The following is a 25,733-nucleotide window of genomic DNA, read 5'->3' as shown; positions in this document are numbered from 1 at the left end:
TGTATTTTTTTTCTCTATTCATAAAATTTCGAATAAGTGAGATGATTAGTCCATATTTCGCTTGCCATAGAAAATATTAGCTAGACATTTTAGCATTAGTCATTTAGTCTAAATTTAAAATTTTGAAATAAGTAGTCTATATGATGCTTCTTCGTGTCCCATTGAGTTATCGATCTTTCTGGTATGTCACTGTTAGAATACGCTATATGTCACGTTATGATCTTAGCTTCTTCTTTTTATAGACAAATGAACGTAGCTTACTTCTCAAAAAGAACGAGTTTAACCTCCAAAGCGTCTCCAACTATATATGAATCATTTCGAGTTAAGCAACCTACCTTGAAGTAACAAAGAGCTAGAGAGATGGATACAGTTACTAAGACATCCCCCTAGCTGGCAATAGTGTTCAAAATAAGAAAACCAAACTACCCCTAGCTGGCATCCCTACACCCTAGTAGCGGCATGAATCCACAACGAGTTTAACCAAGTCGAAACAACCACAACAAAATAACCAATATCTTTTACTATATAACACAACCGTGGCTGCACAGAAATCTTCAAACCAGTACGTATTGTACGTCGTCTCTCATTAGCAAGCGATAAGAGCTTAGAAAAGGTTAAAATGTCGATGGCGTCCATAAGTTCTGCCCTCTCGGGTTCATTGCTTCTCATTCTTCTCGTACTACCTGACAATACTAATGCTCACCATAGGCCAAGTTTCAGACCTGGCCCTTGGAAGCATGCTCATGCTACATTTTACGAAGGCGGCTCTGGATCATTTGGTATGATTTAGTAATCCTTGCTGATGGAATTAATATAATGTCCTAGCATATATCAGAAAATCCGACATGTTATGTAATACATACGATCGACTCATGAAATTAAGATAACTAATTACTATAACCTTGTTAACTTTTGAATACTTACCTTGGGCGCAGGTGGTGCTTGTGGTTACCACGACGTCGTTCAAGAAGGCTATGGCCTCGACACAGTGGCTTTGAGCGACACCTTGTTCAACAATGGTCAGTCTTGTGGTGCATGCTACGACATCCAATGTGTGGACTCCCCACAATGGTGCAAGCCCGGGCAGCCAACTCTTCATGTTACAGCAACCAACCATTGCCCCCCGAACTATAACCTTCCGAGTGACAATGGAGGATGGTGCAATGCACCACGCGAGCACTTCGATATAGCCAAGCCAGTGTTCCTCAACATTGCTGAGTACAAGGCCGGCATAGTTCCAATCATATACCGCAGGTGATTATTTACATGCATGATGAGTTAGTTTCCATTATTATTCCGATCCTCTTTCAATGAAGAGATTGAAGGTCTTCCAAGTAAAACCTACATTTATAACCCTCTTTGATATTACCATATACATGTAAGATGCAATAGGATTACAATTAGCGAGGGAAGATGTTTACAGTTGTACGTGATTACTTGCATGCAGGATTCCATGCCAAAAGAGAGGAGGCATCAGATTCACCATAACTGGGAATCCTTACTACAACGAAGTGTTGGTGTGGAACGTGGGAGGTGCCGGTGATGTGATCAGCGTGCAAGTGAAGGGCGACGACAAGCTGAAATGGACAACGATGAACCGAATGTGGGGTCAGAGGTGGATTACTGATGCAAGGCTGGTTGGAGAGTCTCTGACCTTCAGAGTTGAAGCAAGTGATAAAAGACGCTCGACTTCATGGCATATTGCCCCTAAGAACTGGCAATTTGGCCAGACCTTTGAAGGCAAGAACTTCAGATAGGAAACACAAGCATACTATAAGCTCTCTATTCATCTGAATTTCCCAAGTCTCAGATCGATGTATACAACTTACAACTATACATTATGATGCAAAGCACCATACAGCTTTAAGATATATACATTAGGCGAATAAAGAACCTTTCAACATCCAGATTGGCTTAATAAGAGAAATCCGATAGTGTTAAGAAACTATAGATACGTTCTGTCCAGTTATGTTATAATTAGCACAAGTCCCATCATTTCCATGCAAGTATATGAAAGGCCTCCATCTCGTAATTGAAGAACATAACTGCTAATTATAATTGAGGACACCATCGATCAGAGCAGAACGTACTTTTGGGATACAAACTCAATTCTACAGTGCAGAACTCTGCCACAAAATAAGTAACTGTTGGCATTATCCAGCAATGTTGTTACAACATTTCCTAAGACAACATTTAGAAGTATAGCGGTAAATTATTATATAAAAGTTACAAAATTGCAATCAGTCTACTTTCAGGGATGGGCAGGCAGTAACAAATATCTAGATCGAACCAAGTAGAGGACAAATATTGAGGAAAGTCGCAAATTTTATAGCCACAGTACGCATCCATCTTAGAGAGGCACTTACCGTAGTTGGCTTACTGTGTATTAATGTTACTGCTGGGATTCTCGTTTCTCCAGCCAACTTGTGCGCAAGCGTTTCCATCATTTCTCATATAATTTCTTGCTACAACATCATACCCAAGCGTGACCATCATTTGATTTATTGTTTTTTGTCTTTCTCTTCTTACTTAGATTATGTTCGCCCCCTGTGCTTGTCCTTGCATGTAGGCGCTTGGAATGCTGTGCACGTATTTCCTGCAACTTTGATTTTGCATCTTGAAACAATGCATCTGATCTCGAAGCCATCAGTTGCTGAAACATAATAGCGAATCCATTAGAAAACATAAATATCATTACAACTACAAGCATGCACAAGGAGATTCAAAGATTCAAGTCGCACCTTAAGATGTTCCAACCCTGCAAGGTTGTGACCAATGAGGTCTTTCAGTTCCTGAAAGAGATTGAATTCTCATCATCTCAACAGAAAATCTAGGTTCATTATTTTTCAGATAAAAAAATACATGCATATGTGCGTATAGTTCTAGTGCCTCACCTCTGCCAAATCGGAATTATATAGTCTTACATTATAAAACTAGAAAGGGAACCTTGGTGCGTTTTCAAGATTTTATTACCTTTTTAATGAACCTCATATTATTTTCAAGGCCAATTAACTAATTAAACTCCAAATAAAAGCTCCAAGTACAAGTGCTGAACAGTCCAAATACCTTAACTTCAGGATAAAGAATCTGATTCAAAGCAGTCAACATTGGTCTAGCTGCCGTTGTACTAACCAACTGATTATAATGTGTCTGGTGTAAAACTAAAGCAATCTTGCAAACGAGTTCAACCTACACAAATTTGAAAACAGATTGTCATGAATCACATCCTAATTTCATAAACACGACGGTTGGGATACATCCTGTGTCTGTGTGTACATAAATGGATAAAGAATATGCAACACATCAAAAATCTGTGAATATATGATACAAGTATCAAAGTATAGGTGATGAATTTATTCTATTGATGTTAATGTCTTTGACAAGATGAGATATCCCAACCTTATCATGATTCAAAGTCCAGTCCTTCAAGTAAGACATAAGCTTCAAAGCGTCTGAGAACGGTAAAGCCTGCATGAGGATACAATTCAATAAGGTCCAACCACAATAAATTTCTAATACACACACACAAACAGGTATACTAGCTCCCGGAAGCAAAAGACATGGGATGAATGAATACAATGTGAAAGAAAAGTAAGAAGGATCATTATGATATTTGAGAATGGTTTTAAAAGAAGTTTAAAATATATACTTAGACCAACCTAACACTTCCAAGAATAATTAAAAACCAGCCAAACAAACAAAGTCGAGGTCTTAAATTTTGAACTAGCAATAATGAAATGTCAATTTCTAGTCCAAAGTCCAAACCAAAAGCATACCAGTAGCGTCTGCTCAAGATCATTTGTCTGAACATTTGAACATGCGCGAAGAACATATTCCGATGGAGATAGTCCATTCATAAGACTATTTGGTTTGAAGTCAGCAACACTTCCCCTGCTTTTTTCCTCCTGAAGTCACACATGAAATCAGTAATGAGAACATGCAACAGCCTTCAGACTTAAATCACAAGTACAATTTCCACCACTAGCAATAAGTGAGCCAAAGTCAAGGAATAAATTATATATATAATAGAGCACGCACACACACACACCTCTAACAAAGCACATGATAAATAGCCATAATCAACAAAAGACACAAGTATACCTCATGTTCAGCAAGTCGCTTCAATTCTGCGTCTGATATATCTATTGCATCGATAATAGCATCAGCAGCTGTAACTGTTTCTTTAGAGGTCTTCCCTACTAAAGCAACAGCTCCCACCTCAGGGATTTCTTCCTTTGGATACCTGCTCTCTACCACATTGTCGAGTTCAGACTCAATCATTTCCAACTGCCTTTTTTCTTCTTCTTCCTGCAATATTGCATGAAGCACTTATTATAGCAAGATCATGGTTCAACCTAAAACATCAGTATCCCCAAAAGCCATCGACAAACTAGAGGATCAGCTTTCTAATAAAAACACATTATTACAGTGGGTTACTTTTTTCATCTACAAGTAGCAATTACCTCAATAAAAAATGGCTCTTCAGTGCGATCCCAGCGACGTATTGATCTGTCATGAGATCCGGTCACAATGAAGTCCCCACGGTTACTGATTCCGAGGCACCAAACTTCAGCATGATGTCCCTCAAGAGTTAAAAGCAACTGAAATTTATCAGCATCCCAATATTTTACAATGCGGTCCTTTCCAGCACTAAACATGTAATGTGTATTTGGCACAAACCGAACAGCTGTTACACTGCATCATAGAAACAATTCATCAAAATTGTCAGTAAAATTTCAAAACCAATTTACGTTCAACAAAACTAATAACCTACTTATAGATAATTAAACAAATAATTAGGAGGCTGCACCTGTCCTCATGAGCGAATAAGGATTTATGACAATCACCAAAATCTAAACCCCAAATCTTCAAATTTTTGTCAGCAGACCCAGTCACTATTAGGTCTCCATCCGATGATGTATCCATACATAATACAGGCAACTTATGACCATACAAGGAAAGGAAAAGTTTAAGTGAATCCATAAAGAACACCTGAAACAATACAAAAAATCAAAAGTTAACGATAAAAATAATTTGCAAATCTACCAACTGATTATACAAATTGAAAGAATTATTATATGAAGGACAGAGTAATATTACAGGAAACACCAACTATTTTTTCTTCAATCATTAAGGTTGATCCAAAGTAATATTAATATCCTTCTCTTCAATATTCTAATATCAGATATAATGCTCTTAGTTAACATCATTAATCACGATGTTAAATAAAAGTGAAACAAACAACCATTTCACCTTGGATAAAGAATTTTGATACTTGAAGTTATAAACTCAATAATATGTTTGTTTGGAGTTAAACTCACAACCTACAAGGAGCATAAAGAAGGCCTGTTAAAAAGAAATCAACTATCCAACCTTCACTGTGCAATCCAATAGTGCAACCAAGATATATTTGGCATCAGGACTGACAGCAACCACAAGGGCATCATCGTTCATCTTCATAGTCCTTACATTTGACACCACTAGCTGCTTGGAATTCTGTTTAAAATAGAGTGGATGCAAAATAACTAACCTTATCAGTATATAAACGTTTATAAGGGAACCACAAAAAAAATAAACACACACACTGTGGAGGCCCACAAAATCAAGAATATTGTTTTAGATAGATGACAGCTACATATCATTTAGATTTATTGAACTTAAAGCCACAGATGACATTCTTTATCTCCTCCAACTATATCCCACATAAAGGCATTTTTCTACAAGCACAAGTGTGTAAAATGTATCAACATAAATGCTCCACGGTCAAAGCTGTAGTCTCCCCATTGTTGAAATGAAGTGACAAACATTAGTACTGAAAGCTAAATGTATTCGAGTTTGCATCAAATGCTCTTTAGAAGATGTCACTATGATCAGACAATAGTATTCTGCTTCAGAAATAAGTATTGGAATGCTGTACTGTTAGTCAATCAAGAAAAACATTGAATAGAATACATACCTGAGCAGACTTCTGTTTAACTTCGTATTCCCAAAACTTGACATCATGATCTGCACTTCCAGTGACAAAACCATTTTCATTAGGAATGGCAGCAATTGACATGACAGATCCACCATGTGCTTCCACTGATTCAATGCATGTGCCACTTCCAATGTTAATAATTTCCATTGTTCCACTTTTAGTTCCAACAAGTGCACACTCACTGTTAGGAATGATAAAACCACACATGCCATATCCAGAATCAATAGTTCGCAGGCAGGAGCCAGTACTTGGATTCCAAATCTTTACTGCATTGTGACTAGTTGACATCAAGAGTGTGTTGTCTGAGCTAAGTGCAACACTTCTGACATCAGATCGGTGTCCTTGAAGCTCTACAGAAAGTGTTTTGTTCGTTGCATCGCTTCCAATCGAATAAAATTCCAACAAATTATTGTTCAATGACAAAGCTAGTGTAGCCATCAAACTCTTTGTAGTGTTTGGACAGAAAGAGATCGAACATATCTTTTTGCTCGCTCGAATAGTTTGAAGAAGCTTAAAAACATCAGGGACTGTAACAGCAGGACTATTTCCTTCTTCTCCAACTACCCGATTTTTGTCTCCATTTTCCAATACGTCAGGTGCGCCCTTTGCAGATTTTTTTTCTTTCTTCCGGTGAAGCCTGCGTTTTGCTTTCCGCTTTGATTCATCCTCATCCAGTACATGGAATATATCTACTGTCTTTCCGGCCACCTGACAAGCCAGCAAATTTCCGGACTTGTTGAATCTCACAGTTGCAACTCTGCCCTCGTTGCTTTTCCGTGGTAACTCACCAAACATCTTCAAAACTTCCCACTTAGTATGAATCGGTGGATCTCCACTCCCCACAGTTACAATTCCATTCCCATTAGAGATGGATTGGCCATCTTCTGACTCATGCTTAATTGTGTAAAATCTAAGCTCCGCATCTGCAGACCCAGAGACTAAAAATCTTTCTTCTGGATCAACATCAATAGACCAGATTTCACTATGGTGGCCACTAATTGTCTGCATGCAATGCTGAGTATCAAGATCCCATACTTTCAGAAATTTATCTTTTGAGGAACTAACGAGTTTCTTGCCAGAATTTAAGAAGACAAGGTCTGTGACCTACATAATCAAACAAATATAAATAAATTAATACATTGAAGCCTGAACCTGGCAAATGAACATAAATAAGGATTATGAGCATGGCTCAATCCAGCGAAAGTAATTGTAAGGGTTATAAGTCAAATTTGGACAGTTGTGATAACATACCTGGTCGCGGTGCCCACGGAGGCGATATAGACCACTCTCACCGACCACATCCCATAATATAATGTCATCATCTTTGCTTCCAGAAGCAAGCTTAGATCCAAGCTTGTCATACCGTAAGGCAGTGACAGCCTTTTTATGTCCATTGAGTGTCGTCTCACATGTTCCTTTCTCAGAATCCCAAATTCTTATACTACCATCTGAATAGCCAGCAGCTATCTGCAATCAAAACTAGTTTCAGAACTTCGCATACAAAATCAACGATAATAAATTATTCAAATTTATCTAAATTATCAAACCAAGCTCCTCATTTCCCTGTTACAATCATTTAATTTACATTTAGGTACTAAATTCTCATCAATTAAACCAAACCCACTGCTTAATTGAGCCTAGTACGGCCATAAACACTACCACACAAATAGGAAGTATCAAAATTTTATACCATTATATTTCATACGCTCATTTGAAGTGCCAACTAATCAAAATGTCATGCAGATTTATGGTGGAGGAAAACTGATAAGACTAGCTGATTTCTCAATGGCCTAAGTATCTCAAATAAAGTCTGAATATGCTGTAGTAAGTTTTGTTGGAAACTTAAGAACGTCTATATTCAGTTTTTCGTCAACCTAAACAAGTTTGAATAAAGGAAACTATTGGAATCAAATGAAACAAACAGTAACTTAGTAACAAATGCAGAATTCCCTGATGCAGACCCTCAACTTCGAAAAGTCCTAATTTAATGTCAACTGCAGCTTTCATGAAGACACCAACTTCAAATACCAAACCGAAATGTACACTTTTTAGTTAAAAGGAAACTGGGTCTAAAACTCAGAAATGCTGATTTACAACATGCAGACCTTCATTTTCACTTACAGTATAAGCTTTCAATACATGCAACGAATTCTTTATCTTTTCTCCTTCCTAACCAATCTTTCTTCTAGGCAGCGGAGACAATGGCGGCTGCATTTGTTGCAGCACCAATTGACACGAGTGCCTAAGTGCCAAGCTTTAACCTTTGTTTGGGTGTTGATTAGTAAAGAAACTTCAAGTCTCACATGTAGATATTGCTGTGTGCTTAACTGCTAGACTATCTGTGTATGTCAGCTTGGCCTTAACTATGGTTTCTGAATTGAAAACATGAAACTAAGCAACATATATATTCCCACAAAGCATGTCACCAAGTACCTAACATCATTCATCTACCTTCTAAATTTGAAGTACTAAATTCCAAGGTTTTTCACTACTCTATCTTCAAACAAACCCACAAGGAATTCCAACATCGAAAAGAAAAAAGAAAAAAATAAAATCCCAACTTTTTTATTGGAAGCATTTTGTAAAGGTGGAGACTTTTTTACCAGAGAAGTGTGGGGAGAAGAAGCGAGGGAGGTGACGGAGATGAGTTTTCCGGCGGAGGAAGGGGTGAGGGTTTTGGTGCAGACGCCCTGGCGGACGTGCCAAACGCCGACCTTTTCGAGGGCGGGAGCAAGGAGGTGCTTGCCGGAGCTGTCGTAGGTGATGTTGGAGTCGCCGGAGGAGATGACGCCGAAGACCGCCGCCTGCTCGTAGCGGAGGTACGACTTCACCATCGAATGTGGATTTCTGCCGCTACCTGTGTTTTTTGGTATTGGAAGATTTGAAAGAGGAGGAGACTGCTCAGGGTTTAGGGGCAACTAAAGGGTTTAAGAGTGACCCGTGGGCTCTTTCCCAGACCAATACCCGACTCCGAATTAAAACGGTAGGAATAAAAATGAATGCTATTTTTTGCTTGGAAGGGTTCAAATGAGGACCATTTGGATTTGGGTAAGGACTAGTTGATGACTTTTTCGTTTCATCCGTCATATATTCACATCTCGACCGTCTAGTTAGTAAATATAAATATGTAGATCATCTCTACAAATTTTCATCCAAATTAGAAATCATTAGGGCATTCATAAATATGATTTACCGATTATAAACTTGAACAGTTCATGTTTGACAGATTTGGATCATCTATTGATTTGATTTAGTTCGATTCCTTAAAGATCATCATTTTGGCTGAAAATTTGTATAAGTGATATACTTATATAGACCTAAAAATTAAACGGTTGGGATGGAAAAATGTGATTGAAAAGTGGGTGTAATAAACGTTAATGGAAAAGTCCTCAACCAAATTGTCCTTGGTTCTTTGCAATATACCTAATTACAATAGGTATATACCTAATATACCTAATTACTTTAGGAAACTCAAATTTACACTTCCTATTTACTCCATATTTTGTAATCCACACTCCTTATTTCCATTTTTAAAAACTTTTGTTTTGTCTTTAGTGATTTGTGTTTTGTCTCTTTAAACATGTGAACTAAAAAAGAAAATGTGGAGTATGGATTGTAGAATGAGGAGTGAAATCTAGAAGAATTGGTGCTGGTGGAACTATAAGAGATCACAATGGTGCTTGGATTTTTGGATTTCAAGTTAATCTTGGTTTTGGTGAGATTTTTGATGTTGAAGCTTGGGGCTTATTTTATGGTCTACAACTTGCTGTAAATCTTAATGTTCAAAAATTTGAAGTTGAGTCTGACTCTGCCATCCTTGTTCAGCTTGTGCAAATGAATGATTGTGGTCTTCATCCTCTTGGTTCTCTGATTTATGGATGTATAAACTTCATGGCCAGTTTCAACTTCACTAAGATCAGTCATATTTTCAGAGAGGGAAACATGACTGCTGATGTTTTAGCCAAAGACAGCATTAATCATGATCTGGGTTTACTCATCCTTGACAATCCTCCTATTCATGCTGCTCAAATGTTTCTTGAAGACATTTTTGCTGTTTCTAGAGCTAGAAGATGTTTTAGAACTAGTGCTTAGTTTCTTTTTTCTTTCTGTTTGGGTCTTTTAGACCCATTTTGTAACAAAAAAAAAAAATGAGGAGTGAAATTACTTTATCACGTCCTCTCTCCTAAGAAACGTGCTGGATGATGAGCTTGCTCGGACCCTAGTTTCTTTGCTCTTCATAGTCTTGCCATATGAGGTGTAGTAAGAACTTGGGATGTATGAAAGCTCTGTCCCCAAGAAATGACTTCGTTTCACTACTGCTTCTTTCTCTTCTCCCTCGCTTCTCTCAACGATCCTTTACGGAATGGTCAAAACAATTAGGGCACGTTTGCTTACATGGAATGGAATTGAAAAGTGAGGGAATTATTCTGGCATAAGAGAATTCCAACGTTTACTTACACATAATGGAATTGGAATGGGTGTGGGTCTCACCTCCTAATAAGGAATCGATTCCTTGACAACCCTGAATTATAATACCAAGGGGGGAGGTGGGATTAGGAATGATACCATCAGGAATGAACTTTTATTCCGAAAATATCCTCTTTAATTTTATATGCTAATAATATTGAGGAATTTGTTTAAGATGCTAATAATTTCAATTTTTTTTCTTAAAGGCTTCTTTTTATATGCTAATAATATATTATTTGTGGAAGTCGTTTAATTTTTTTTTTTTTTGTATTTACTAATATGTATAAACGTATGATACCCTAATTTTGTTGTTCAACCCTTGCAACTTGCGGTTTGAGATACACCCAAAATGTTAGTACTAGGTCAAAATGATTTTGATAAATCATGGTAGAAGAGAGTTTATGCAAGGACGAGATCGCAATATACATAAGCACACACGTGGTTCTGTATTAATTATATTATTAATATATAACCACATAATTATAATTAATACACTGAATAAGAATAGTCTGTTTGGTTTGTTGATTATACATAACTTATCAATTGAGACAACGACAAACAAAACTATATCAACATATAAGGAAAAAATTGTGTTGAGAGTAATCGAAATGTGTAGCTTATATATTTTTTTCATGGGTATTTTAGTAATTAAAATAGTAATAAATTACTTTTATGTTCTAGCTAATTCTATATGGTAAGTAAACAGCTCAATAAAATTGAAATCTCCACATAATATTCCATTCTGTCTCCCATTCCTTTTGTCTTTCATTCCTGATGAATTTCATTCCAAGCAAGTAAACGTGTCATTAAGGCAGGCAATAAGCTTTAAGCTTGCAACTTGCTCCATATTTGTATAAATTCCAAGATTCACAATGTATGAACAAGGAATGCATTTATATATACTATGATTATTGTCTCAATGAAATTGTTGTTGTCATACCAAACAATTATGTTATCAATCATAACCAACTTTTACTTGATTTTTTACATCTAATCTAGTTTGTCTCACCCGGCCCCAAATCGTCAAGAATTCTACAAAGATTGTACGTACTCGCTATATATTAGGATATATAGATCGATCGAGATCTTTTGAATGACCCTTCTAGTGAGGACCCTTAAGTTGAGGACTTGGTGAGGACTTTTCAGCTTATCCCACATTTCGATCTTATATCTACATCTTGACCGTTCAGTTTATAGGTATTTATGAGTAGATCATTTCTTCAAATTTTCAGCTATATTGAAAATTGTTAAAACATTCATAAGTGTGATTTATCAATTATGAACTTGAACGGTTCATATTTGACAGATTTGGTTCGTCCATTAATTTGATTTAGTTTGTTATCTTAACGAACACAAATTTAGGTGAAAATTTGTAGAAATGATCTACTCATACAAACCTAAAAACTGAATGGATAAGATGTCAAAATGTGATCGAAAATTGGGTATTTTAAACTATAAACCGAAAAGTTCTCACCAAGTCCTTAACTTAAGGGTCCTCACTAGAAGGGTTCACTGGCATATATATGCACTAGAAGCGCTTTTGATATACTGGGCACTTCGTTTCTGCAAATTAAGACATGTTGCATGCAACTTTGGTGCGGGCGTCGTATCAAAAAAAATAAAATAAAACTTTGTTGCAGGCGTGCAATTAGCCACGACACATATAATTGTTTCTCTAAATCATGTTCGGGCCTGAGGCTGTTGGACCTGAGGTGAGCCTAAGAAGGCAACAGTCTCAGGCCCCATATTTTTGGGGGCACCAAAATGGTCTGATCAACCACAGACACATGAGGGATAGTACAGTTGCATACTTGCATTTAGCATGATGGATGCATGATATGGATCACATCTACATACATGCATATCTTCTTTATTTTCCTAGTGCAATCTTAATTCATTTTGCATTCTAATTTGTCCCCAAGTAGGAATGTGAACCTATCAAGTTCAACTATACGTAGCTATATATATATATATTTATATATATATAGTTAAACTCGCTGCAAATATATATGTAGGCAGGTTGCATTCTAAACAGTTTCTTTTATAAAGAGTGATAAAAGGATTATTTTCTAGTTATTAGACATCTTCTATATATATATACTCTAATTAAGAGATCACTAGTTCAAGAGTGAAGAACCACCTCTCGCTTAATCCTCAGCACCAAACCTACAATATGAATGAGGTAGCTAGTGTCATTTTTATTTACTGTGCATTTACTAATTTCCAGGAAAATAACTACGAAATCTTGAAATTATCAAGTTTACATATGTGTGTTTAGTTTAGTTATGATTGGCAAATCAAACAAGCTATGTGACACAATGTTGTGTAGTTTGCGTTGATTTTTTTTCCTCGTATAACCATTAAAGGACGCTATTTTTAAAACTCGCCTCATGTCTTTGAATCTCAGATCCAGCTCTGTTCCGAATGGGAATATTCAGACGCTCTTCCTCAATGCCCCTAAAGTATGGTAGTGATATGCTTATGCAAAATCCACCATCAACTATTGAATTGGTATATCTTTCACCTGCCAAATGTCACGCACGAAATGCAGATAGCTTCTCTGCCGGCCAAGTCTCCGAATTGATACCCTGGGAAATACTTTTTATATATATCATGATGAAGATTCATAAGAGTACTACGTCGATCTTGTGCTGGTCCCGGTTAATTTATACAGATCAAGCTAATGAACACGAGAAAGATTCAAAAGCAAAACCCACTTAAATATACACTACGTTCATTTTTTCCGGTGATATTCATCTAAGATTTTTATTTAATGAATACGCATGCTTCTGTGGGTCGATCGTGTCGATCTGTACGTTGTTATCAGGTTAATTTGGTTCAAATCGATTTCATGATCTATTATCTTATATATACAGCTGGTTAGTCTTGATATCGAAAGTTTTAATGAAGTTAATATTAAGAACGTCGACTTCATCATGATGCTTTAGGGTTGAAGTTCCAATAGTTTTTCCACTCAGAGGGCCAGTATATATATGTTCATCTCACATTGCATATTTAATCCAAGAGATCGAGACAGAGAGAGAAACAGTGAGAAGTGGACGTGAACAATGTCTCTATGGGAAGGTTAAACGTAAAACGTACATGCAACTGGAATCATTAACAATGGAGTTTCTGAAACTTTAGCTGAATCGATCTAGTGCCGATTCCATTTTGGAAGATGTTATCATATGAATCATCTGATACTTAAATAATGGTGCAAACTTAGTTAATCACCACTAGGTTTTGTTGGCCATTTAACTTTTGACAAGCTAACCGGCCAATTTTGTTTAATATTCAGTTCCCATTCATTGATTAACTTTTCGATCTCGATCATTACATACAGCTGATGCAGATTTGAGCACGAAATAAATGCATGGCTTAACTAATTCAGCAGTTTCGCATTCATTTTGTCTTCATAATTGTAAAGGCGTCACATGAACTTAAAACAAAAGCACTTAACCTAATTACTTGCTTCTTGCGACGCCTTTACAAAGATAGGATACGATATAAACTCGATCATATGCATGGAATGGACAAACAAGTTCATCGACCCCTTATCATGATCATAATTCACAACTCACAAGGCAAACGAAATCTCAAGAACCAGCAGATCGAGTAATCAAAGATGACGGAGGAAAACTCAAAGCTGGTCCAACCTGCAGATAAGCAATTCATACGACCTTACTGTGATGTTTATATTACGATGAAAGCTGCATGCAACCGATCTGCTATTGTTATAGAGAGTAGCTTTAATATGTTGTTTTATCATATATTATACAATAAGCAAATGGTATCAGACCTTAGATTTTCATTTTCACTGCATGCAAACAAGACCCAAGGACAAGGAGATAGGTCAAGAAGTCGGACCAGTATGATACATTGCTTAAGAGGATTAATATATATTCAGGAACAACAATGAAATTCTAAATTCTAAATCATAAATTTTAAATGTTGACATTAAAATATCACTAAAAAAAACATGCATAAAACTGGGGTTAGGCACATAACACATCCCTCATACTGGATTTATAAGCATAATATTTTGACGCCTGAGTTTATTACATACAAGAGTGATCGATAAGATCGACTAAAAACAAATCCTCTAGCTATAACATCTTGAATCTTGATGAGGATCAAGATCCATCAAAACCATATATATGTGTGACATTTTTCCCTTTTGTCTTCTCTGTGGAATCTGATTGTTATGTACTCCATTCTTCTTCTTTTTTTCTATTCAGGACATCAATAGCGTCCTAGTCTGTAAATGATGAAACGATACTTCGAGCAAGAAAACTTGCAAGTCCTGCTTATACATATGGACCGACTCATCTAATCACGGATTAATTAAACAAACAGATCCATCTGCGATGTTTTCAGAGGTTGAATTGAGCTCATTTTGTCCATGTATGGCCTCCAGGAAAATAAATTATAACAATCATTCAGAAAAGAAAATTATCAACAAAAATCATTCAACGACAGTGAAATCGATCTTTTTTTTTTTATATCATGCAGAGTTGTAGATACAGGAGCCACAAAAAAGATCTTAAGTTCATATGGAGAAATAAAATAACCAAATTATAAAATGATTGAAATGGAAGAAGAAGAAAAAAAAAAAAAACTAATACGATCGGCAGTGGAAATAGGTCGGTTGCCGGCACCGACGAGCAGGAAATCCTGGAATTAGGTGATGATCGATAAAGCTGGCCGTGGGGAGTTGGAAAGTGACAATTGATTTGTTACATTTTCGTGTACATACCAACTTCCAAGTACTAGCTTTACCGACCCAGTTTGTAATATACAGATAGACCATCCATCTCTTTCCAGTTTCCATTTTCATGTAAGTAGCACAATTTAGGGTTTTGACAATCGCTTTACTATTTTGATGTAAGTATCATAATCTAGGGTTTTGACAATCGGTGACGAAATTCGAAAGTGATGTGCTGCAAGAGTTGGCAGGGTTTGAGTGGGAGTGAGTAAGTTAGCTAAAGCTTTGGTGGATTGTTGGACCCATCCATGCATATATGCTCGATCGTTCACCGGTCTTACACAACCAGCCACCGACCACTTGTCTCTGCAGCTGCTTAGTCCCACATGTGCTAAGGCTCGGCCGCCTTAGAAAACATCAATTTATATCCCATCCCAATCCCGATCTGATCCCACTTTTAGTGGTAGCTTCGTATCTGACAAAAAAAAATGTTAAGTATAGAGAGATCGTAAATTTGTAATTTTAGACCCAAACACCGTATGGTACAAAATATCGGAAAGATGAGCATAAGAAATACATAAATATATCGGAATGAATTGTATTATTTTGTGTATTGAAATTGTATTGGGTAGTCAAATCACCGACCACTCATTTCGGTACACGGCTCTAATTTATACGCAACGTAAAAACAACGCGCGTCTCAACGTTATTGTTTTAATGTTGATGCTCTTATTGCATTTTTTCTTTCATATGTTTCTTATTTCTCGGTGTATCCTTACATCGTTTATTTGTAACTTTTTTTTATTTCAACAAAGTAATGACCTCTTTCATTCAAAAAAAAAAACACTAAAATATAACCCAACGCCGCCGGTCTTGGGTTTTAGGGTTTTTGTGAGCAGGGAGAGAAAACTTTGTTTAGGGTTTCTTTTGGGTTTATGTTTTTTTTTTTAAAATTAAAATTACTGACGTGGCGTGTCAGATGATGACATGGTGTGTCAATCAAAGTGTTGGGCCGTGTCAGAAAAGTCAACATTTTTCGACATGTCATGTGGCGTGTCAGACACTGTGTCGCGTCGGAGCGTGTCAGACACTCCGCCCTCAGAAGTGTCCGTGCAACATAGGTTTGATCTTGTCACAAAACCGTATGCTAATCAAAATGAGAAAATGAAAGGAAACACTCGTTTTCATTTTTCTTTCATATACATCTTATAAATTATTAAATTAGTATTATCACAAAGAGTATGCATATTGAAGTTGGAGGCTTACAAGCTTGTCAATTCGATCCATGCGTATCATATTGGACATCACAAAAAATATTGGCCAGCCGATAGAGCTGGTTGATTAATTTGTGGTTTGCTGGTTTCTAATATGAAACGGCAAGGAATTTTATCCAGTTACTCCTTCCTTGTTTGGATAAATAAGGTATTGTTACTTAGAAGGAGAAGAAGATGATCAGGGCAAGGCACTGCAAAATCCTCGACAAAATGCTGCCACGCGTACGTAGTGTAGTTCTTCATTAATATTACTCAGTGTGGATCGATCGTCAAGATTTTTATAGACTTCACACATAATATTACATAAGTCTCATCATCTTAGAGAAACCGGATCTATAATTCTATCCTTCTAATTTCCAAGTAATTAACACCAAACCATTTTAGCCAGCTAGTTCATCACACGAAGCATTCGGAGCTACAACCGCACAATCGTAATTTCTGGCATTTATATACGCTTCTACGAGTATACCATTATATAATTATGCTTGTTCCATGATTGATTTCTTCGTTTTGTATATGAGGGCGACATATATGAATATAATTAAGCACAAAACTAGATCATCATTGAATAATCATGGCCCCCTAAACCTTTTTGAACTATACTATTCAATAAGCTTAATTATGCATGTCAATAACCAACATTAACCTAATTCATCTTCCCCTGATATTTTAACACTAAACCAAATCAAGATTATACAATTCTGAAAGAAACAAAAATGTAGGCCACGTATATATAGTGCAAAACATCATAAACAAACGACCACAAGGGCCTCACCAACTCTGAAGAAAGCTCGATCATCACCTAACAGTAGTACGTGTAATCCTTACATATATGAGTCGCGTCACAAAGAAAAGCCGTTGAAATTTGCAGAAACAACAACAGTACAGTTTAGGTTGCAAAGGCACTCACCAACTCATGTGAGCCTTCTTTTGGATGTGGGCTAGCTCATCAAACCCTGTATTAAGGTCATTTTAAATTTAACCCTAGGATTAAAAAAGGGATTTTCATCATCTAACTGTTAATTCAGTTGGTTAAAAAGCCTCAATATACCATTAAGGTAAGTCAAGAATGACTGTCTTAAGCTTCAACACCAATTGGATTGTTGGAAGGAACACAGTACCTAACTCATTCTTTCTAAATAGAGCTAAATATTCCCAATATAAAACCTTTGAATTTTTCTGTTTGTATCTTATAAATATGATTCATCCTAAATATCTCAATGCATGAATGCCTGCTTCTTCTTCTTCAGCATTTTAGTATTAACAGGGTCGGTGCTAAAATAATGTCTATATGGGGGCCATAACTACGTACATAAAACAGATTAATAGGAAGCACAAGAATATTATTCAAAACGTATATATGAGGAGCCAATCACATACCTTCTAACTTATTCATGCACAATCTATCGAGGGGTTATCGATTATACTATCATTAAGGTGGTGCTTTGAAATTAAAATAGGCAAGTTGGTCTTTGTTTATAAGCTATAGTGTATATAAAGGTAGCTTTATGTGTGAGAATATCTAAACCTCTATGGTTTGGGTTTAACCTACATTAAAATTTAGACTATGAAATGTGCCACTTGCTAGCCTCCACTTACCTTAATCTAAGTTAAATCTTTATTAGTGTCTTTAATCTAAGTTAAATCTTTATTAGTCATAAGCCACTATAGGGTTAAAGGGGTGAAAGTAAATAACAATCAAATTATTTTGATACTAAAACCGACAACTTCCAAAACGGTTGTTTCAGTCATGAATAGTGGCAGTTAATAGTTTAACACTACAAGAAAATTACATTTCTTTATATATTTATATATAAATTATGGGTGCGGTTATTGCCACCCCACAAACTATTTTACTCACCTCATATGTGGTTAATTTATTAAAAGACTAAAATAACATAATGTAAAATTACAGCAAGGAATAATAAGTTGTTAAAAATTACAAATTCTTATTATTTTTTTATTTTTTTAGATGAACACGTGCGTACTTCATAAACTTTAACCCAAATTTATCATATTCAATCATTTAAGGTCAAGACGCTAGCATTCAACCTAAAGATGAGGTGAATTGTTTGTATTTTTTTTTTGGTTGTTGACGCTTCCGTCTATCCTTTTACTCATTATTTTTATATCGATTTTGTATGTAAATTCTCATGGAAAGTTGTACCGTATTTATAAACAACGCATAGATCAGTTTAAAACACTCAGAATTATAGAGTAATGGAGAAGAGAATGTATGGTGAACAAAGTATAATTGAGAAAAATGTATTTTAGGGATTGTAAATGGGTGAACAAATCTTTATAATTAAAAATACATAAATGGGGTGTGAAGAAAATGTGGGGTGAGTAAAGTGGTTTGTGGGATGGTAGTAGACGCACCCATAAATTATACTTATGTTTTAATTTGTTGAAGAACCAAATAGATATTTGTACTATTTACGATTTGATTTGTTTTGAACGAGTTAAAAAATTATTTGGCCAAACGGTAAATAAGCCTCTAACATTAGCTCCTCATTCTTTCATATCATTAAAAAAAAAAACTCTCATGATATTATAATACAAAACAAAACGAATTGTGGTGCTCAATATCAAACTCGCCCAGTATTATTTAGTCTAATGACATAATATTTTTTTTAATAAATAAGAGATTATAAGTTTAATTCACACGGTTGTAATTTACTTGATAAAAAAAAATATCAAGCAAGCTCATAGCTAAACTATTGGGCAAGAAAATTCTAAAAAAAATCAAATCATAACGTATGTAATGGATAAGCAAGCATATAAACACTGTCTGAGTAGTGAGTGGTATGCAAGACATTACTTTTTTACCCTCGTACGCAACTTTCAATCTTTCATGTTTGAATTTTTTTTTTATTTTATTTTTTTTTTTTCACCCTTTAAATACAAAACCAGTCAAACGGTTGAACATGGGCATTCTCGACATTCAACGCCACCGTCGTATATAAATCCGAGATGATATTTGCGTTATATTTCCTTTATTGGGTATTAAATAGGGTACAGAGTGCTTCACACTAATCATCTGCCTCGTGCTTTGGGATTCGCAAAATAAAAACCATCTCCACCCTCAACACAGAAGAGAAACACAAAGCTTCAAACTTCAAACTCCAAACACCAAACCCTCCTTATGTTCAGCTCCTCACCTCTCTTCTCTCATTTTCCCAGGTACCCTTTTTCTCACTCTTTCTCTTTCTCTTTGTGTTTTACTTGTCTGCATAAGTTTGAGGATGGAACATGGATTGTGTTTTTGCTTTTGGTTAAGTTTGTTTCATAGTGGGATTGCTTTTAGTTCATGTCTGCTTTTTCGGCTTATGGATTCTGGAGCTGAAATCAGCTTATCTGCTTTTGGAAATCAGAAAGTCAACTTGGAAGAAAAGCACTAGGCTTTTTGCTTCAGAACAAAGCTGAAGAGCACTAGTTGCTGTATTTAATTTTTAGGTAGAAATGAATGGGGGGTTATGAATGTGGACTCTTTATCTGTCTGATTTTATTACAAAGAGGAAAAAAATCTGAATGTATGAGGAACTATGAAAAAACTGTAGCTACAATATTTGACTGACCATTTGGTAATTTGGAGACTTCAGATTAAGCATCCTCTTTCTTGGCTTGTTTTGTATGAGATATTCTGCAGATATTGCTGGTTCTATATTGTTTTGGGACCCCAGATTCTGGGTGTGTTAAAAATGCAGTTTGAGATTTTGGAAACTACTATCTGTCCTGTTTTTCTTCTGCTTAGAAAGATTGAGATTTCGTCTCTTTTTGTTATATCTTTTGTGGTATTGAATCTTTTGTTGTATTGGATCTATTGTTTTTTATTTTTCTGTTTTCTTTATAAGCAGTTCAGCAAAAAGTAATGGAAAAGAAAAAAGAAAGAAGTTTGGTTTACCTTATTGTGCAGTTCTGTCGGTACTCATGCTATTCGTGTCCCCAATTATAAGTTTTGGTTGCAAATAGTGATGTTTACTGGATCAAAGAAGATTTCCGTTTTTGTTATATTCGTTTTTCAGTTCTTTTAAAGTGCAATTTGATTCTTTGTTTTCCTGCAAAAAGCCATCTAAAGCTCTTGATAACTATATTTCATAGTCTTTCATCTCTCTGGTGGTTGTAGATGAGAGGACAAAGAGTTCCATTTATATTTACATAGTTTTTTGACTTTTTGCAGAATCCCATATCGTCATATGGCCTATGAGAATTCTGGGGCAACTGTAACTGTATAAGGAATTGAAACCTTTGGGGCATTATGCATGTCTGGCCCTGCGGCCATTGACGGTAACTTGAGAGGAGCACGAGCTTTTTCAGACAGAACACAATCTCTTGATGTCATTTCGGACAAAGACAGAGAGTTCTTACTAAATAATGGTGAGCCTGCTCATAGTTCTGAACCTGCTGCATTTAGAGTCACAGAGCTCTTACTTCCAAACAGCGAAACTTATGCCGGACCACTGCTTGGTAACATTCCCGAGGGTAAGGGAAAGTATCTGTGGTCAGATGGCTGTGTATATGAGGGTGAGTGGAGACGGGGGATGAGACATGGAATCGGAAAGATTTCATGGCCTTCAGGTGCTGTTTATGAGGGCGAAATTTCAGGTGGATATATGCATGGTGCAGGGACATACATTGGATCAGATAACTTGAATTATAAGGGGCGATGGAGGTTGAATCTCAAACATGGTTTGGGATATCAAGTTTATCCTAATGGTGATATCTTTGAAGGCTCTTGGATCCAGGGATTGCCGGAAGGGCCAGGTAAGTATACATGGCAACATGGAAATGTTTATTTAGGAAACATGAAAGGTGGGAAAATGTCAGGGAAAGGAACTCTCACTTGGACAAATGGGGACTCATTTGAAGGCAGCTGGCTGAATGGCATGATGCATGGTTTTGGAGTATACACATGGAGTGATGGAGGCTTCTATGTTGGAACTTGGACTCGGGGCCTAAAGGATGGGAAAGGATCATTTTATCCCAGAGGCAGCAGACTTCCAGCAGTAGAAGAACTTTACCTCAATGCTTTGAGGAAAAGAGGCCTCTTGCCAGATTTGAGAAAGCAGAAGCTGCAAAACAAGTCACATATTCATCATGCTACTTCAGCAGAATTGAATAATGTTAAGATTGGGGAGATCCAGGGATCTCATGCTTCTTCAGCTGATAAGTTTTCCAAGAGAAATCTTTTGAATTTGGAACAATCTCATAATAAAAATGTTTCCTTAGAAAGGCGGTGGAGTCTTGAGGTATCTATAGAAAAAGTGATCGCGCATGATTCATCACTGACTGAAGGTGGAGAAAATGATGCTGAGGCAAACATTCCAATCTTGGAACGAGAATATATGCAAGGTGTCTTAATCAGCGAGCTGGTAATAAATAATTCATTCTCATCATCAACTAGAAGAGCAAAGCGGAGACAAAAGAAACTAGCAAAAGTGGTTAAGAGACCTGGTGAAGCAATCATTAAAGGTCACAGGAGTTATGATTTAATGCTCAGTTTGCAGCTTGGTATCAGGTATGTTCATTTTACTCGAGTTCCATACAATTATCATTAGTGACTTTGAATCTCTATCAGTTATTTTATCATCCAATGCACCTTTTCTAATTTAATGAGATTGCTTGACTAATTCCTCCCGTGTGGTATTAGCAAATACATAGTAAGCAATATGATCTGTGTCCTCATTATACTTACCATTCACGCCTGTGGGGATATTACTGCCAGACATTTGATATAGGTTATGAAATTTGGAGACCATTCTACAAATAATACCAATCATAATAGCTTGTGGTCATTACTCTTATCTCTTATAAATTTATTTTGTTTGGAGGCCCTTAATCTTGAATATGCATTAGAATATGGTCAGGTATACTGTTGGTAAGATAACACCGATACAAAGGAGAGAAGTTAGAGCATCAGATTTTGGTCCTCGGGCTAGTTTTTGGATGAATTTTCCAAGAGAAGGCTCCCAATTGACACCACCTCATCAGTCAGTAGATTTTAGGTGGAAAGACTACTGTCCCATGGTCTTCAGGTTAGTTATCATGTGTTGAACTTTTTTCATGTAGCTTATTTTTATTTTTTTTAGGCTGTTACAATAATATGGATAATTTCTACATTTATTCGAAATTCCAATACATTTTTGAGATTTTTTTTTTTCATACACTTCAATATACTTCACTATTGGGATTATAATCATGAGCTTCTTTCTTTTGAAAAAGTTGAGAAGAAAAGTGATCAAATAGCATGCATACTCAAATATATGTAAAATCAACTTAACTGATACCTAACCCTGAAAAAGTTAAGTGTATAATCCTGGACATATGTGTGTGCACACATGTTTGGTTCAAGGCTATATAATGTGTTCAGCTGTTATGCAGATAATGCGCTGTCTATATTCTCCCATAACTTTATGTTAATGATGTACTGATCATGCCTTTTGTAAAACTTGCTCTAGGAATTTAAGAGAGATGTTCAAAATTGATGCTGCTGACTACATGATGTCTATTTGTGGAAATGATGCTCTCAGAGAACTTTCTTCTCCTGGAAAAAGTGGTAGCGTCTTTTTCCTATCTCAAGATGATCGTTTCATGATCAAGACACTCAGGAAATCTGAAGTTCAGGTTTGTAGTCACTGCAAGGCTTGTACATGTACATTTACTGTTGATTTAGATAAAAGACTAAATGCTCATGAAGTCTTGTGTTTTCTTCTTGTGATGTTTCTGCACAAATTCACACTAGAACCAGTAACTGCTTCCTTTGAGATTTACTTGCATAAGCAAAGTGCCAAAGAGCCGTAGATTCTTATTTGTACTATCATGACTTTGCACTCAATAAACAGTAAACCAAATGTTTGATGAAATTTAAGTTGTTTTAGAATTAATAGATATGTCGGTACTTAATTGCTACCTTGTTAAGTAAATTTTATTGGTGCCTAATGAGCGTTTTGTATTTTGAGTTTCAATTCAAATAATATGGTGAAAGATCTTGTTTGCCTATAAATCTTCCTCCTAGCATGTTTCTTGATAAATCTTATCTTATAGCATCTCTATCCTTGGGGAACCAGGTTTGGCCGTTGTAACTATTTTGATGTCAAGAATGCCTGCCACTTGAGATTGCTTATCTTTGTTATAACACCATTTAAGTCCGGTTCTATTTATTTCTTTTTCTACGATCCATTGTAGTCGCAGAATTATGATAGTTTTGCTACACTTGAGGTTCTCCGCTCTTTGTTTTGATCACCTAGAGTGGTAATCAGAGTTTTGGTGTGTAGGTTCTTCTACGGATGCTTCCTAGTTATCATAATCACGTAAAGACATATGAGAACACCCTCATCACAAAATTCTTTGGCCTCCACAGGATTAAACCTTCAAGTGGTCAAAAGGTAATGGGCACAAGTTTCTATTTTAGATTTTTGTTTCCATACCTGGGAAGAAAATCATAGTTGGATATATTAAAGTTAATGAAATATCAATGGAAGTAATATATGCGTGAACTACCATGTCCACGGGCCAAATATGTGTTGCGTTTTTGTGTTGGTTTTTTTATATTTTTTTATGAATCCTTCTTGAGAATGTGATTGTTTGCTGTACTTGAAAGGCTGATATTTGTAAGGTAATTCATGCTTTGCAGTTCCGATTTGTAGTGATGGGAAACATGTTCTGCACAGAGTTAAGAATACATAGAAGATTTGATTTGAAAGGTTCATCCCTGGGGCGTTCAGCAGATAAGATTGAAATAGATGAAAACACCACGCTAAAGGACTTGGATTTGAACTACTGCTTTTATTTGGAACCTTCTTGGCGGGAGTCTTTATTGAAGTAAGTGGTAATTCATTGTTGGTTTTGTCAAATTTTTTTCCCTGCTTGAAGTCTATAGGTGTAGCTAGTGTTTAGTATGTAGCAGTTCCTTGGTTTAAGAAGTTATCCATAAGCATTATACTTACTTTTGTAAAAATAAAAACATGTAGTGAAGATTATTTCGAAGTGCCCAAATCAGTGACTCTTGTAAGAGTATTAATTAGTCATTGTCAGCTTTCTTAACATGCATGATATTTTCACATTGAATTCTAATTTTTCTTTTATTCATTGCTACTCTTATTAGTCAGATTGAGACTGACAGCAAATTTCTCGAGGCACAACACATAATGGATTATAGTCTTCTCTTGGGTGTGCATTATCGAGCCCCTCAACATCTGAGGTCTCTCATGGCCTATAACACAAGCACTAGAGCTGATGGTTTGGGAATGGTTGCAGAGGAAGGTTAATATCATTGTGTCATTCAATGTGCATCTCAACATGCAGAGTTACTTTCCATTATGACTAAAAGTATAATACTAAATCTTTTCCCCTTTTGGTGTTTCAATGTCAGAGGCTCTGGAGGACGAGATCTACAACTACCCGCAAGGACTTGTCTTAATCCCACGCGGAACAGATGATGGTAGTGTTGTTGCAGGCCCTCATGTCAGAGGTAACCGATTGAGAGCATCATCTGCTGGTTACGAGGAAGTGGATCTTCTTTTACCTGGTACTGCAAGGTATGATTTTGATGCTCTTGTCCTTGGAATACCCCTTTCATGCCTTCTGCAGATGCGTAGATAAATTTGGCATTCCACATCTACGTAACCCCATGTATCAAATTATACCTCTTTAGTGTAAATTTAATTTCTAGTTAAACAGGTTACTTTTGGGCATGTGAATAACATCTTTTCTCGATTGACTTGATAAGCAGACTACAAGTTCAACTGGGTGTAAACATGCCATCAAGAGCAGAGCAGGTTATGGAGAATCAGGGAGACGAGCAAATGTTTCATGGAGTATATGATGTTGTGCTATATCTTGGGATCATTGATATATTGCAAGACTACAACATGGGAAAGAAGATTGAACATGCATACAAATCTCTTCAGTTTGATTCCTTATCCATCTCTGCGGTCGACCCTACATTCTACTCCCGACGCTTCTTGGAATTCATTCAGAAGGTCTTCCCTCCCAATGTTGCATCAAGTTGAGGAATATTCATTCAGAAGGTCTTCCCTCCTAATGTTGCATCAAGTTGAGGAATCAGTAACCAACGCCGCAATAATTCACCATCCCGAGTCATCTGCAATGTGGATTTGGGAAGCATCATTTGTGTATCAGGCTGAATCATCAGAGAATGATTTGGTTGAATTGAACTAGTTCTCTGATTCTGGTTTTGCTACTGTTTCTTAGTATATGTAACTGAATCATTTTTCCCAACTATCACATCTTGTTCAATCATTAATTATCCACCAACGAAAAAGATGGAGAAATCTTCACATAAGATAAT

At 36.3% G+C, this 25,733-nt stretch overlaps 3 protein-coding genes across 3 annotated transcripts; 2 read left to right on the top strand and 1 right to left on the bottom strand.

Annotated features, from left to right (window-relative positions):
* Nucleotides 1-625: 625 nt before the first annotated feature.
* LOC101294501 (expansin-A9-like) lies at nt 626-1,757 on the top strand. The gene is made up of 3 exons (XM_004306220.1): nt 626-779; nt 936-1,254; nt 1,448-1,757. The coding sequence occupies exons 1-3, from the start codon at nt 626-628 to the stop codon at nt 1,755-1,757; spliced, it is 783 nt and encodes a 260-aa protein (XP_004306268.1).
* A 426-nt stretch (nt 1,758-2,183) lies between these two features.
* On the bottom strand, nt 2,184-8,870 carry LOC101305390 (WD repeat-containing protein 3-like). The gene is made up of 12 exons (XM_004304438.1): nt 8,581-8,870; nt 7,229-7,444; nt 5,957-7,081; nt 5,374-5,496; nt 4,811-4,992; nt 4,464-4,695; nt 4,102-4,308; nt 3,777-3,905; nt 3,400-3,468; nt 3,067-3,189; nt 2,742-2,792; nt 2,184-2,653 (listed from the first exon to the last, which is right to left on the bottom strand). The coding sequence occupies exons 1-12, from the start codon at nt 8,809-8,811 to the stop codon at nt 2,474-2,476; spliced, it is 2,868 nt and encodes a 955-aa protein (XP_004304486.1). The 5' UTR covers nt 8,812-8,870; the 3' UTR covers nt 2,184-2,473.
* Nucleotides 8,871-19,473: 10,603 nt separating this feature from the next.
* LOC101305091 (phosphatidylinositol 4-phosphate 5-kinase 9-like) lies at nt 19,474-25,728 on the top strand. The gene is made up of 9 exons (XM_004304437.1): nt 19,474-19,606; nt 20,604-21,941; nt 22,291-22,458; nt 22,882-23,047; nt 23,698-23,808; nt 24,057-24,244; nt 24,528-24,685; nt 24,795-24,960; nt 25,155-25,728. Exons 2-9 carry the CDS (start codon nt 20,686-20,688, stop codon nt 25,432-25,434), a joined length of 2,493 nt encoding a protein of 830 aa, XP_004304485.1. The 5' UTR covers nt 19,474-19,606; nt 20,604-20,685; the 3' UTR covers nt 25,435-25,728.
* Nucleotides 25,729-25,733: the final 5 nt, after the last annotated feature.

The sequence above is a fragment of the Fragaria vesca genome, linkage group LG6 (assembly GCF_000184155.1).
Source record: "Fragaria vesca subsp. vesca linkage group LG6, FraVesHawaii_1.0, whole genome shotgun sequence".
Lineage (NCBI taxonomy): Eukaryota > Viridiplantae > Streptophyta > Magnoliopsida > Rosales > Rosaceae > Fragaria > Fragaria vesca.
The sequence above is the reverse complement of the archived record's forward strand: the minus strand, read 5'-3'. Positions and strand labels throughout refer to the sequence as shown.

Excerpts from the sequence above, each read along its gene's own strand:
- LOC101294501 (XM_004306220.1), top strand. The coding sequence starts at position 626 with ATGGCGTCCATAAGTTCTGCCCTCTCGGGTTCATTGCTTCTCATTCTT. Across the intron at positions 780-935 it reads AGGCGGCTCTGGATCATTTG|GTGGTGCTTGTGGTTACCAC; the intron begins GTATGATTTAGT and ends CCTTGGGCGCAG. Across the intron at positions 1,255-1,447 it reads GTTCCAATCATATACCGCAG|GATTCCATGCCAAAAGAGAG; the intron begins GTGATTATTTAC and ends ACTTGCATGCAG.
- LOC101305390 (XM_004304438.1), bottom strand. The coding sequence starts at position 8,811 with ATGGTGAAGTCGTACCTCCGCTACGAGCAGGCGGCGGTCTTCGGCGTC. Across the intron at positions 4,993-5,373 it reads TATTGGATTGCACAGTGAAG|GTGTTCTTTATGGATTCACT; the intron begins GTTGGATAGTTG and ends GTATTGTTTCAG. Across the intron at positions 2,654-2,741 it reads CAGGGTTGGAACATCTTAAG|CAACTGATGGCTTCGAGATC; the intron begins GTGCGACTTGAA and ends ATTATGTTTCAG.
- LOC101305091 (XM_004304437.1), top strand. The coding sequence starts at position 20,686 with ATGTCTGGCCCTGCGGCCATTGACGGTAACTTGAGAGGAGCACGAGCT. Across the intron at positions 22,459-22,881 it reads TACTGTCCCATGGTCTTCAG|GAATTTAAGAGAGATGTTCA; the intron begins GTTAGTTATCAT and ends AACTTGCTCTAG. Across the intron at positions 24,686-24,794 it reads GGGAATGGTTGCAGAGGAAG|AGGCTCTGGAGGACGAGATC; the intron begins GTTAATATCATT and ends TTTCAATGTCAG.